Raw genomic sequence first — 13,235 nt, forward strand, 5'->3', positions numbered from 1 at the left:
CCAGGGCCTGTGGGCCCACGGGAACCTCCGCCCCTCCTGCCAGCACCCCCCAACCCCCACCCTGGGGACGGTCTGTCGATGTGACAGGGACAGACTTCAGAGTCCCCTCCTTCTGGCCTCTTCCACCCACTCAGTGTCCACGGAGCGGGGACATCCGCACCCTGCAGCACCCTTCACAGAGACCGTGGGGACACCGTGGCATCTGACACTCTCCGGGTCCTGCCCCAAGCTGCTCCGCCTCCCCCCCAGCTGCAGCTTCCGGCAGGCCAAGCCTCACATGTGCTCCCTGGGGAGAGAGCGGGCACTGGGGGCCGGTGTCATTGAGCCTACCCTCCCCAGAAAGGGGCTGTGGGCCTCCTCACCATACTTGACCTGGGCAATGTCGCCCACCACCAGTGCAGCCACGGGGACTTGGAGGAGCTGGCCGTTCCGGATGACCGTGAACTTCTGCTCCTGCTCGATGCGGCTCTGTAGGCCTCGGAACTGCTTCTCCTTGCTCCAGTCATTGAAGGCCGTGACCAGCACCACGCAGATGACCGACAGCAAGATGGCGGCCCCCTCGATCCAGCCGGCCTCGGCCTCACCCTCATCTTCAGCTCCACCAGACACATTCCCACAGGCTGCGCCGGAGGACAGAAGTGAGGGGAAGTCGTGTGTGAGTCTGGGGCCCCACCCACCACAAGCCCTGCCCCCGGGCCGCGCGGTCCTGGGAGCACCCTCTCTCCAGCGGGGCCCTCACCTTCACTCTCCTCTCCCGGCGGGGCGTAGAACGAGAGGCCCAGGGAGACAATGGCTGCTACCTCCAGGATGATGAGGGTCACGTCCTGTAAGGCCTCCCACACCAGCTGCAAGAAGGTCTTGGGCTGCTTGGGGGGGATGAAGTTCTGCCCGTAGATCTGCCTGCGCTTCTCCAGGTCATTGGTGTTGTCCGCCAGGCCTGCACAGCACCAGACGGGGGCAGCAGAAGCACAGAAGGGTTAGATGGGGCCCGTCAGGGTCAGCTGTGCCGCAGCCTGCCCGCTGGCCTCCTGCTGAGGGGCTGCCCTCGGCTTGGGGGGGCTCTCCCCTCTAGCTCGCACACTCCCTCAGGCAGCGCCCGCGCGGGCCTGGGAACTGGGAACCAGGCCTTTCTGCACCTGCTTCTGGCTGCTGCCGTGCATGGACACGAGAGCAGGCCGGAGAGGCTGGTGCCACTTGTTTGGTCCTGAACCCAGGCCAGGGCAGGAGCACAGGAGGCAGTGTGAGCGCTGGTAGCGAAGGCAGGTACTGGGGTGCAGAGACCCCAAAACTGGGACACAGCAACAATGTTGTGCGAGAAGGAAGGACAGGAAACTGGCTGGGGACAAGGACAGGAAGGCGGGGGAAGCCAGTTGTGAGCGCTAAGAGGATAAGGCAGCTTGAAATTGGGCCCAGTGCAACTGCTGGGCAGGCCGAGTCCGGGCACGTCAGCCAGCAAGCCGGCCGCGATGGCCTGCTCAGTGGAGAGCACACCACCAACACACAGAGGACTGGTATGTCCCGCGTGGACCAAGCGGGTCCCTGCCTCTGGAGCACGAGTCTCCCAGGCCCACCCCTGAAGGTGCCGGATTCCCCAAGGCCCCCAAGGGCGGACACCCACTCAGTCACCTTCCCCAGAGGCAGGCAGCTGGGACGGCACCACCACCGCAGCCTGAGCACTCAGCTCAGTGGTAACCCCTGGCTGATCTGGGCTCCTCCCGCCCCCAGTGCCCTGCCCCACACTGCCACCTAGTGGGCAGATGGCAGCTTGCAGCCCCCGGTCCTGAGGAGATGGCATTATGCTTGCCACCTGTTGCAGGTTTGGGGGCCAGGGGGCTGGCCCCTGGGGAGCTCCTGGTGGCTTGGGAAAACACAGCAGACTGGAGGACAAAGAAGGGGAGGGAGGGCAGTACGGGCTCTGTCCGAGATGGAAGCACGGAGAGCAAAAGCTGGGGCTGTCATGGTCTTGCACGTCCACCCTGGCTAGGCGACGGCCACACGGTGTCCTCCCCGCCCAGAAGGGCTGCAGCTGTCCCTGCCTTTCTCCCCCTGGCCTCATTGCACTGGGCCCAGTGGCCGGCTCGGGTTTCTGCTGGGGCCAAAGGCTTCCCCGCTGGGCGGCTGGGACAAAGTCAGGGCCCCAGCTCCTGCGATGGCAGGGGAGGGGCGGGGGGGCCAGGGGGGCCGGGGACCTAGTGCAGGAGCTTCGGGGGCTGGGGGCAGTGCCAGGGACAGGGACGTATCTGAGCTCTGAGCCTCCCAGATACCTGGGGTCTGCACTGCCCCTAGGCTGCAGCCTCCAGAGAGTTGCACGGTGCCCCTCCACCCCCTCGCCCTCGGCTTTGATTCACCCTGGTTGCGGCCGCCCTGCTTCTCCCTCCTTGCCAGAGACTGGGTGGCTACCTTTGCCCCACAGCCTGGGCTTGCCTGTGGGCCACTGCAGCATGCATGCTGTGTGGGGAGTGTGGAAGCAGCTGCCGCCCCTCTGGTTCTGAGCAGGCGGCCGCCCAGCAGGCCCGCAGGCGGCCTGGGCCCAGGGCCTGGGGGCAGGGGCCGGCCGGTCGGCATGGACACAGATGGGCAGTGTGCCCAGAGCAGAGGCCAGATGCCATCGGAATTGGATTAGGACCACATCGTGTCGGCTCCCAGCTAATCTGCCTCCTCCTTCCCAGCACCGCCTGAAGTTCTCTGACAAACAGGGGCGGCTTTCTTCTGGAATCCTCTCGCATCTCCGTGAAGGCCAAGAGGGCAAAGCCCCTGTCCCCAAATACGCCACCCTTGGTAGAGCACTTGCCGTGTGGGGGAGGGCCTGTCCACCTCCTAGCACCTGCAGGAGTGAGCCCCGGGCCTGGGCAAGTCGGAGGCCTGCTGAGGACCCCCCATGCCTGCCTGAGGCGCGTGGCCTGACTGAGGGGCTATGGAGCTGAGGGCCCCCTTGCTCCCGGCAGCAACCGCTCAGGTCTGATGGTCTGACAGCCTGGAGGCCTGCCAGGTCTGAGAGAGGAGGGCTGGTCCTCAGGCCGCTCCATCTCCCCACTTCACACTCAGCCCCAGGGAGCCAGGCGCTCGGAAGCCCGGCAGGGGCTGGGCCACCCACCTGGGCACCTGCCCTTCTCCCTGCCTGCCCGCTCCATAGGCACTGGGCGAGCTCCGGGGCTCTATGGCAGAATCGGGCAGGTTCCCAGGGGCCTTGACATTTTAAATATTTAACAAGGCCTGGCAGGCAGAGGGAAGTGCTGCCAGCTGAAGCCCATCTGCTTCCTTTGATCCGGGACAGGCCACATGGCTCTGCACTGCAGACTCCTCCGAGGCCCTGCCCTGGCTCCTCAGGGGGCGGGCGAGGGGGAACAAAGGGCAGAGGGCCCGGCCAGCGAGCGCAGAGCCAGGGAGACCACCTCCACCTCGCAGCTCCCGGCCTGGGCCTCCTCCTCCCCCTGCCCGCCTGCACCTTGCCTTCCGGGCGGGCCCGTGTGCTACCAGCGGCCAGCCGGAGCCTTCAGGCCAGAGCAATGGATCCTGTTTGGGCCTTGAAATTTCGGGTGGGGCCAAAGGCAGAGCCGAGAGGGTGCAGGTGCAGCAGAGACAGGCAGCGGTGAGTACGAGCAAGGGACAGATTTAGACATCAGAACAGGCAGGGCCTGCTGATGGATGGGACGGTGCCGGGGGGAGTGGTGGCAGGGAGCAGGAGCAGCCCAGGGCCACGTCCAGGGCTAGCAGCCCTCGGTGGGCCAAGGTGCGGCTGCCGAGCTGAGCAGCTGATTAAATCAATCGGCGCTGGCCAGGGCGCAAGCCTGGCATCAGGCTGGGATAGCCCGGGCAGCCCTGCCAGGCGAGTGCCAGCTGGGCCAGAAAGCACTCCAGCTCCTGGAATCCAGGGCTCGGCTGGCTCCCGGGTGGTCTCTGCCTCACAGCGGACCCCAGACACTGCGACCCTACTTGGGACTACTCGCTGCCAGGGCCGCCTCTGATCTACACGCGGGGTCCCCTTGCCCTAGCCTCAACCACCCCTTCCCACAAGCCCCAGAGGCTCCTGGGCCACTTTGGGCTATCCCCTGCCTTTCCAGAGAGAGAGGCACTCTGTAACCTGAGCCCCCTGCAGCCCGTTCGTCCCCCTCTTCTGGCCCCCTTTAAGCATGGAATTCTGGGGTTTCAGTTTGGGCCGCTCCGCTTGCACAGGCCTTCTGCGGCTGCTGTGTCCTCCCTCCCTGTCCCTTTCTGGCTGCAGAATCCTCTCCGCCCCAAGCACCTGCCACTCGAGGGCTGTGGCTCAGAGGAGGGCACAGCCAAGTTCAGCAGCACCTGCACTGAACAGGAGGAGGAAAGGTGGGCCCGGGGCCGCAGGCGCTCCCATGGTGCTCCGGGAAGGACTCACCCTCGGTGGGCGAGGTCTTCAACCTCCTGCAGAGCCCACTGACGTCTCCGTAGGCTTCCTGGATCTTTTGCAGCGCCTCGGCCCCGCGGAGCTCCATGAGGGTGCGGAGCTCAGCCAGTGTGCACCCAAAGCCACCTGCGTGCGGGGCCTCCCGCTGTGGCTGGGGCTTGGGGTGGCACTCAATGGAGCTGTTGGCCATGTCGCCCATTCTGCCCGTGGAGCCTTCTGGAAGGCGCAGGCTCCGTGTGTGTCACTGCAGCTAGGGACAGGCAGCCACCTGCAGTCCGAGGGCCCAGGCAAAGGGTGGTGCAGGGAGCAGTGGCTAAGCGTGGACACCTGGGGAGAAGGAGGCAACACAGAAGTCCAGTCTTCCAGAACAGTGTCTGCCACTCACGGCTCACTGAGCGCCAAATTCACCCCGTAGTCCCCCAGGCCTGCGCACCGTGGGCCCCAAGAGCTGGAAGGGCTCGCTTGGGGGAGGAGGACGCGTCAGGGCCTCCTGTGACAAGCATTCCCCCCACCCCGCCCGGTCCTGCCCCACCCCACCCCGCCGGCACTGGCCACCATTTCTCTGTGCCCGCGCCCGGCCCGCAGTTCCCCCTGCTCTTGCCTGATCAGGACTCGCCCTGCACGCCTGGCATGCTACGGGTCCCTGGCGATCTTCTGCTGTGGCCGCCGCTGCAGCTCAAGGTCTCAGGCCCAGGGCTGCGCAGGACTCCAGGGAGCAGCAGGCTGAGCCATGGGCAGGGCCAGCTGGGCTCCAGGGCACGGCCTCGTGTGCAGGCTGTTTCTCGGGCCCTGAGGGTACCTGGAGGACAGGGGCAGGAGAGGGGGCAGCTCAGAGGGCGGGAGCAAGAGAAAGAGCGAGGAGAGGAGAGGAGAGGAGGGAAGGAGGGCAGAGGAGGGGGTGAGAGGGAAGGAGGGAAGAGGGAGAGCAGAGAGGGCAGGGCCGCAGGAGAGGGCACACAGGAGAAAGCCGGAAGCAGCCACAGGTCACTGGTGACACTGGCAAGGCGCTGGCCTCCTCCTCGGCTGGACCACAGTCCTCCCCGGCTTCTCTTTCCCCATGGTCCTTTCTGGGCACAGCCCCCAAGGCCAAGGACTAAGCTGCCTGCGTCTTCCTGGAACTGAAGCTGTCTCAGTGCACGTGGCCCCGGCCTTCACCTCAGCCGAGAACGCTCCTGACAACGTGGCTAAGCCGGGCCCTGAGCCCTGTGTTGGGGAAGCTCCTAGCTTGGGAGGAGTCTCTCACAAGCAGAGCTTAGCCGCCGACCCAGCTTTGCAAGCTGGAGCCACCTCCAGCACCATGACCCACAGCCTCCCAGGAAAGGCAAAGAGGCCCCTTGGAAGCCCAAATGGAGATGGCCAAGTGCAAGGCCTTGGCCATCAAGAGGGCCCCCAGCCTTAGCTGTCAAGAAGAGGTTTGTGGTCCATGCCTGGGAGGTCTGGGGCACAGAGGAGGCACTCAGAGCAGGTGTGTGCAAGTGACCCACACCCTAAAGGTTTGGGCGGCTCGGTGCTCAGCCCCTAGACACCACACACAGCAGCCTTGGCTTCTGGGTGTGGGGAGAACATGGCAGATACGCGAACATGCCACCCACACTCTCCCACCTGCTCTTCCACTTGGTCATCTGACAAATACTCACTGAGCAGCTACTACGTGCCTTGGCGTTGGCTTTCAGCGCCAGGGGCATGGGGTGACAAAACAGAGCTCATTCCTTCTCTGTCTAGCTGGGGGACAGGTGATGAGCAGAGTGACCTGGCTACAAGAAGAGGGAGAGTGGGGCGGAGGGGACCTCTGAGTGACACGGGCCACCACAGAGCACTGGGCGGAGCTGAGGGCCGGCGCCTCCTATGGATGCACCGCAGTCACCCGGGTCGTGGCCGTGGCGGCAGTGTGATTCCCTCTCCCTTGCTCCATCACAGGAAACTCGGCCAGGGAAGTGGCAGGGCCAGAGGGCGGCTTTTGATGCCACCTGCACTCTTCTTCCTCTGCAGAAAGCCCCCTGTCGACCACACCCCAGGACCTTCGCCCCTGCCTGCTGCAAGTGCCTTCTTCCCTCTTTTCTCTGACCCTGGGCACCAGCTGCGCTGTGCAGTCCCCATGCGTAGCAAGCAGCTGGAGGGCACAGCTGAGTCTGCTTTGTCTTGAGAGCTGCACCCACAGTCACAAACCCTCTGTAAGTGGCTTCCCAGGCCCCGGGCAGGCAGGACTACTGCAAGAGGTGCAATCAGCGGGGCGTGCGGATGTGTGCATGGGTGTGTGCACGTGTGTGTGTGTGTAGGGGAGTGCCTGACATTCCACGGGGTCTCCTGCTGACCCTACCAGCCTGGTAGAGTGGCACCCGTTGACTGCCCCTGGCGCTGACATCATCCTGTGTGTGCAGCCCCAGGGCCCAGGAGCCAGCAGGGAACCTGGATGTCCCCCACAGAGCCACCTAGGGCCACAGTAGCAGTGGGAAGCCAAGTGAAGCATTTTGTTCCGTTGGAACACTTTCATCTTTCTGGCCTCTCCACCCACACGGTGCCTCAGGGCTCCTGGGGGGATAGGGCAGAAGGATGGTCTGTTGGGTGGCTTCTTGGGTGGTGTATGTGCCAATGGCATAGTCACCCAGAACCTCTGTTTTAGCCCTGCTCCAACACCATCAAGCAAAAAGCCAGTTCCCTCAGAGCACCTTGCAGTTCCCCTCCTGCCTCTGGCCTGCCCAGCTGTGCCACACACTGCCCGCCCTCCCAGCTCCCCAGCCACAGCTCACTCTGCCGCAACCACACAGCCTGGCCAGCTCTGAGCCCCCCGTGCACATCCTTCTGTCCCATCTCCACCTGGTAGCCTTCTGTGAATTCTTCGAGTTGCAATCTCAGCGGAATGTCCTCCAAAGGTCTCGACCAAGTCCCCAGCCCCGACCGATGGTTGCTGAGCCTCTGATCCCACGGCAGTGGTCTCTGAGTCTCTGTCTCCTACCGGCTGGCTCTCTAGCTTCTTAAGACAAGTGCGTGTGGTTATCGGGGTTATCGGTTAGCGAGGTAGGGGGTGGTTCTGGGTGGAGATCAGGGCCTACAGGAATGGGGACGAGCGGGCTTGGCTCCTGGGGAGGAGCTCAGAGCCCCGGGAGGCAGATTCACTGTCCTGAACAGCATGCGGGCAGAGTAGGGTGGGGCTGCTTTGATGTCACCAACTGCATGGGCCATAGGGCAGGCAGGAGGTGGCAGCGAGTTCAAGCAGGGCCCACTTGGAGTGACTGCAGGCTGCTGAGACCAGGTGGCACAGACTCAACAAGGACAGCAGCCCTCACCCGAATGGTCAAGGACAGCCGCGGCCAGGCCCATGGGGTCTGCGGGCCTCAGCAGAGCGTCTCCGGCCCTGGGCTGGCTGCCGAGAGCAGTCCGTAGACACCGAGAGGGCAGGCCACATACCATTTCTTTGCTCTTTCCTCTCTCAGCTCTTAATTGGCTTAATTGAATTAAGAACCTCTACAGAGGGGCACTCAGAGCTTCCGGCGCTTGCTCCATCCTGGCCCAAGCTGGCCGGGATTGCGGGCTGGAGGGAGCAGGAGCTGGCCCACCTCCCACTTCCCCCTGCACGCGTAGCTGTCAATGGCCCCATCACCTGCCTGCCTTCTGCACCCTTCCCTCCAATGGGGCACAGGCACCCGTGCCTCCGCACTAGGCCCAAACAGCACTGGCCACTCCAGCGACCGGAAACCCCGGGGGTCCTGCATCCAACTCCATCGCCCCTGGCCCACTCTGGCCCTGGGCAGCATGCCATGCTTCAAGAAGCTAGGGCCTTCCCAGGCTCTCCCCCACCCTCTCTCTCGGGTCTTCGCTCCTAACGCTAAGTTTGGAACTGCTGGCACACACGACATTGCCAATGCCTGCGGCACCTGCCAGCCTCCTCACCAACACCCCCTCCGCCCCATTTCACAGAGGGCAAACTGAGCTGCATAAGGGGTCAGCAATGCCAGACATGAGGCCCCTGCTTTTGCCCTGGCCCCTTGGCCCTGACTTCCACGTGACCCCTCATGAGTCATGACCACCTACATCAGGGCACCTGACGACGCCCCAGGGAAGCTTCCCCAGTCGCCCAGCCTCATCTGACAGAGGGGGCTGACGACTAGAGGATGAATTCCCACCACAGCCCCCAGCTCGGGGCTCCGAGATACGTTAGAGCTCGGCCCGTGCTCCACTCTGGAAAGAGCCCCGCGGCAGGTGCCATGGATCCAGGAAGTCCCGGGCCCCGTGATCACAGCATTCCCCTGCATGGCCACCCCCAGGCTCCTGACCACTGCGTGCCAGAAGCAAGCCAAGGACACCATGGCCCCGAGGCAAGGAAGAAGCAGAATCCAGGGTCAGAGGGCGAAAGATGGGGGCCTGAGGGCCTACCCGCGTGCATGCCTTCTGCCAGGAGCCCTCCTGCAGAGACAGCAAGCGAGGGCCTGCCTCCTCCGGGGCCCCACAGAAGGGAGACAGGCTTTGCCCCTGCTGTGGGGGAGGTGGCTCTGCCGCACACCTGCAGCCCCAGCAGTGCTTAGGAGCAGCTGGGGGCGTGGGCAGAGGGCACCCTGGCTGTAGCCCCCATCCTCTCCTGGGCCATCCCAGCAGGTAGAGAGGGTGGCCACCTGGGAGACCCTGGAACCCTCGACTCCCCGAGGCTCCCTCTTGCCCGCCCTGCTCCCTCCCGCCTGCTTGACGCACCTTGGCGACCACCGGGGAGGGGAAAGGAGGGTTCCAAGGACGAGGCGTGCATGCAGCCCAGGAGGGGGGAGGGAGAGAGCCAGGCCGAGAGCAGCCTCATTAATATTTCAGAGGCGCCGTCACTGCAGCTCCTGGGCCCTCACAGCTCCACCACTTGTGCCGGTGGAGGGAGGAGGATGGGAAAAGAGAAGGAAACAAAACCCGAGAAAACAGATTTAAAGGGACAGGCGCCCCCCACCCCCCGCCCCCCAGTGCTCGCTCCTGCCCCCCCTGTTCCTGGTACAATCTGTGCGCACGCCAAGTGGCTCTCAGTGGAACAGCTTTGGGCAAGAACAATAACAACAGACAACGGCCAACCCGCAGCCACTGCGCCCCTCCCCACTCCCCAGTCCCGCAGCACCCACCAGCCCCAAGATCTGCCCTGGGGCCTGAGGAGCACTCCAAGGGGGTCCTGCCTGCCCAATGCCCGGTTGGCAGAAAGGCAGGTGCGGTGCAGGTGCCTGCCAGGGAGGAGCCTGGAAGCCAGAGAAACCCAAGTGTAGATTCCTAGGGGCGGCTGGGACCTAAGGCACTGCCTTTGGGTGGGTGAGCTGATAGCCAGTAGCTGCAGTCGAACCCAGAGCAGCTGCCCGCAGAGCTGGGTGGGTCCCTCTGTGCCCAGGGAATGGCAGGAATGCGGAGTCCTAGGTCCAGAGCTTCCCATCCTCAAGGGGGTGGGGGCAGGCATTTGGCCTAGTGGTTAAGACACCCTCATCCCATGCCCTGGTTCAACTACCTGCCTCTGGCTAGAGATTCCAGCTTCCTCCTAATGTGCACCCTGGGAGGCGGCGGGGATGACTCAAGTGCTTGGGCCCCTGCCACCCACATGGGGGACCCGGATTGAATTCTTGGCTCTTGGCTTCAGCTGGCCTAGCCCCGGCCATTGCAGGCATTTGGAGAATGAACCGGCAGATGAGAGATGTGAGATATGTCTCTCTCTCTTGCTCTCTGTTTCTCTGATAAACAAATCGATAATGTTTTTAAAAAGCCCCACTATAGAATGCGAACGAGCACAGCTCAGGGGCTGGCCATCTCCCTCTGGACTAGAAAGCAGGGACTCAGAGACAAATGTCACCCTCTAGGACAGGCTGCTCAATGAGACTAGGCATGCACAGCGGGACAAGTCACGTCGGGGTCCACCTAGAGGAGTGGCGCTCACAGAGACACACAGCAGCAAGCCGGGGCCAGGGGCTGTGAGCTGGTGCTGCGGGCAGAGTTTCAGTTGGGAGGAGAAACTGCGTTCTGGAGACAGACGGCGGCGAGCAAGGGACGCCCTGCAATGTGATGTTCACTGACGCCAGCCTGCGTCCCCATGCTCCCAGACCAGCAAGGCCCAGCAGCTGTTCCTCTCAGGGTGTTGTGCTCAGGGTGATGGATGCTGGGTGTGCAATGGCAACCCATGGCGCCCCGAAGCGGCGCTGCCTGACCCAATGAGCCGACAATTCTGCCCATATGGGTTCTCACTTTTAGGAAAATCCCCTCATGGAAGTGGGAACCTAAGAGCCTTCTCCACTGTCCTATCGCCACCTCCAGCCTCCATGTCATCCAACACCTGCCACGCCCTGCCTAGCTGGGGTGGGTGCTCTACTAGGGCACAAGAATGGAGCAGCTGAGAGGGGCCAGGCTGCCTGGCCATTGCCACACTCGTGCATCTCTCCTCGTAGCTGGAACGCGCTTGTACTCTTTGCCCACCCCCATGACTTCAGGAGATGCTAATGAGCCCCCACAGTTAGGGCAGAGACTTCCTAGCTCTGAGCCCACTTTCCACGTCGTGCTGTGCTTCTGAGCACATGATGACGTTCTGGCCAATTGGATGTCAGCAAAAGTGACAGGGGCAACTTCAGGGTTATGTCCTTAAAGGGCAGGGATAAGTTCTCCTCTGCCCTTCTCCTTCTTCCTGTTGCCTGGAATGCTGATGTGAAGGCAGGAGCTGCAGCCACTGTATCACACCCATCTTGTAGATGGGATCCATTTGCAGCACATTCATGGGAGCCGAGACCCCTAGGAACCAAGGAGCCGTCACAGCAGCCCTCCCTATCTATCGTTGAGACCGCTGCGTCTCTGTTAATAGAGGATAAAGCCACAGCCTGAGGAATTCCGATGTGTCTGGGGCAGAAGCAGAGCCCCGTGGGGGTGGGCTCATTGTATCTCCTAAAGTCATCCGTGTAAAAAGAATGCACTCAGCTTGAGGGCAGGCCTCACCCCACCCCCCACCCAGCTCCAATGGCTCCAGCTGAAGAAGCCATTGCACCTGTGCTTGCACTCCCAGTCTGCAGCCTGGGCTGGCTCCCCGCACCATGAAGCACAGAGGAGTTAAGGAGCTCACTCAAGGTCACACAGCCAGCCAGGAGCAGAGGCCAATGCGAACTCAGGTGGTCTGGCTCCATAGGGGTCTTTGTCGCTCCTTTCTCAAGTGACTGCCCAGAAAACCCCAGAAAAACAACAAATGTGATTAGAACCATTAAAAGGAACTCAGCAAGGTGACCAGGTAGGACATCTGTCTCCAGAACCTCACTCAGAGATGCCTGGCTGTGCAAGCCAACTCCAAGCCTTCACATTGAACCTGTGAAATGGTCCTTATTCTTCTGATCCCGGCTGCTGTGCGAACCACGCCCTGGCCCCTACACTGAGGCACGGTCCCTATTGGCCACCCTCCTGGGTCACCTCACTCGGGCCCTGTATGACTTCTGCCTGTCCCGAAGCTCTCTTAGCCAAGAGCCGCGTCCCCACTTTGGAGGGCTCACTCCACAGGCGCCGGGGGGGAGGGGAGGAGGAGGAGTAGCATTTATCTCCTGCCCGGGCACGAGGACTCCAAGCTCGAGCAGCAAGCAGGAGCTCGGAGCCCACGGGCAGGAGGCGTAGTGCCGCTAATTATCCAATTACGGGAGCTGCGCGGAGCCCGCAATGCAGCAGGAGCCCGAGCCAGCCCCGCACCGCCACCTTCCACGAGGGCCTCGGGCGGACCCCATAGCCTCACAGCATAGCTCTGTGCAAGACCCCAGCCGGGAAAGGGGCAGAAATCCGAGGCTCCGAGGCTCCCTGCTTGGCACTGCCCGACCCACCCCTGCCAGCCTTCAATCCCAGAGCTGGCTCCAAGGGCCGGAAGCAGCCAGGGCCTAACCAGGTAATCAAGGAAATTACAGACAGCTGGAGGCTGTGCGGCTCCGGGGCCAGAGGGCTCGTTCTACCTGCCACGAGGCGCAGTGACTCCGCGAAGAGAGCAGGGACACACGTGTTGTCCTCGGGAAGCGGCCCCATGGAGGGGGGGACTGGTTTCTTGGGAGGACAGGCTTAGGAGGATTCACTGGAGTCCAGGTCAGGGGTTGCTACAAGGATCGGGAAGGTGGTGCTCCAGACAGGGGGTGCTGGAGGTGCACTAAGCCCCCAAGAACTGATGGGGACCATCACTATATGGGGACTGCAGGCATGCAAGGGTGGGGGTGTGGAACTCACCTGCCCCGGCCCTTCGTAAAGACCCCGGGAGGGGAGAGGGCAAGGGTGCTGGAGGGGACAGAAAGGGGAGTTCAGACTCAAGGGGCAGTCACATCTGCCCTGGCGCCCTTTCTCCCAGCGCAGTCCTGGAGGAAGAAGCGACGGCCAGCGGTGCCCGAGAGAGGACGCCCGGGAAGCTGCAGTCGGGTACTGCTCCTGCCTCCTCCTCAACCTGAGCAGCTGTGACCACAGAACCTGAAGGTCGCCAAGAGCCTGGTGGCTTCCGGATCACATGCACAGAGCTTTGCACCACCAAGCTTCCACGGGGGCCGGCACTGCCTGCAGCGTGCCCTAGCGACCCTCCTGCTCCTGCATGCTCTGGGGATCGCTGGGGAGGGGTGGCCGGGGACCAGGACACAAAGGGATTTCTGCCCACAGACCCCAATTTCTGCAACCCTGACCCTGACCACAGACAAGGGGACCCTGGTCCCACCTCCCATGGCTCTGCCTTACCGCTGCTTCCTCGTTCAGGGAGGGGCAGGGGCCCGGGAGCCCTGAGCTGCTGGGAACCGCCCACTCGCCGCCAGGGGCCTCTCTGGGGAACTGCCAGGGCCAGGACCCTGGATGGGGACCCCCAGAGTAGCCCACTCTTATTCTTGGCCCCTATGGATGAATGGCAAGGGGGGGCACTCTTGCCTCACTC

At 63.2% G+C, this 13,235-nt stretch overlaps 1 protein-coding gene across 4 annotated transcripts in view; it reads right to left on the reverse strand.

Annotated features, from left to right (window-relative positions):
- Positions 1 to 4,577, reverse strand: part of ATP2B3 (ATPase plasma membrane Ca2+ transporting 3) — a 31,260-nt gene extending 26,683 nt beyond the window's left edge. For all 4 annotated transcript variants that reach the window (XM_062182905.1, XM_062182904.1, XM_062182903.1 and 1 more), the window contains exons 1-3: positions 4,370 to 4,577; positions 740 to 937; positions 363 to 620 (exon numbers count right to left, since the gene is read on the reverse strand). In XM_062182905.1, coding sequence (XP_062038889.1) covers positions 363 to 620; positions 740 to 937; positions 4,370 to 4,577 — 664 coding nt within the window. The remainder of the gene's footprint in view (positions 1 to 362; positions 621 to 739; positions 938 to 4,369) is intronic.
- Between the last annotated feature and the right edge of the window lie 8,658 nt (positions 4,578 to 13,235).

Source organism: Lepus europaeus, chromosome X (assembly GCF_033115175.1).
Source record: "Lepus europaeus isolate LE1 chromosome X, mLepTim1.pri, whole genome shotgun sequence".
Classification (NCBI taxonomy): domain Eukaryota; kingdom Metazoa; phylum Chordata; class Mammalia; order Lagomorpha; family Leporidae; genus Lepus; species Lepus europaeus.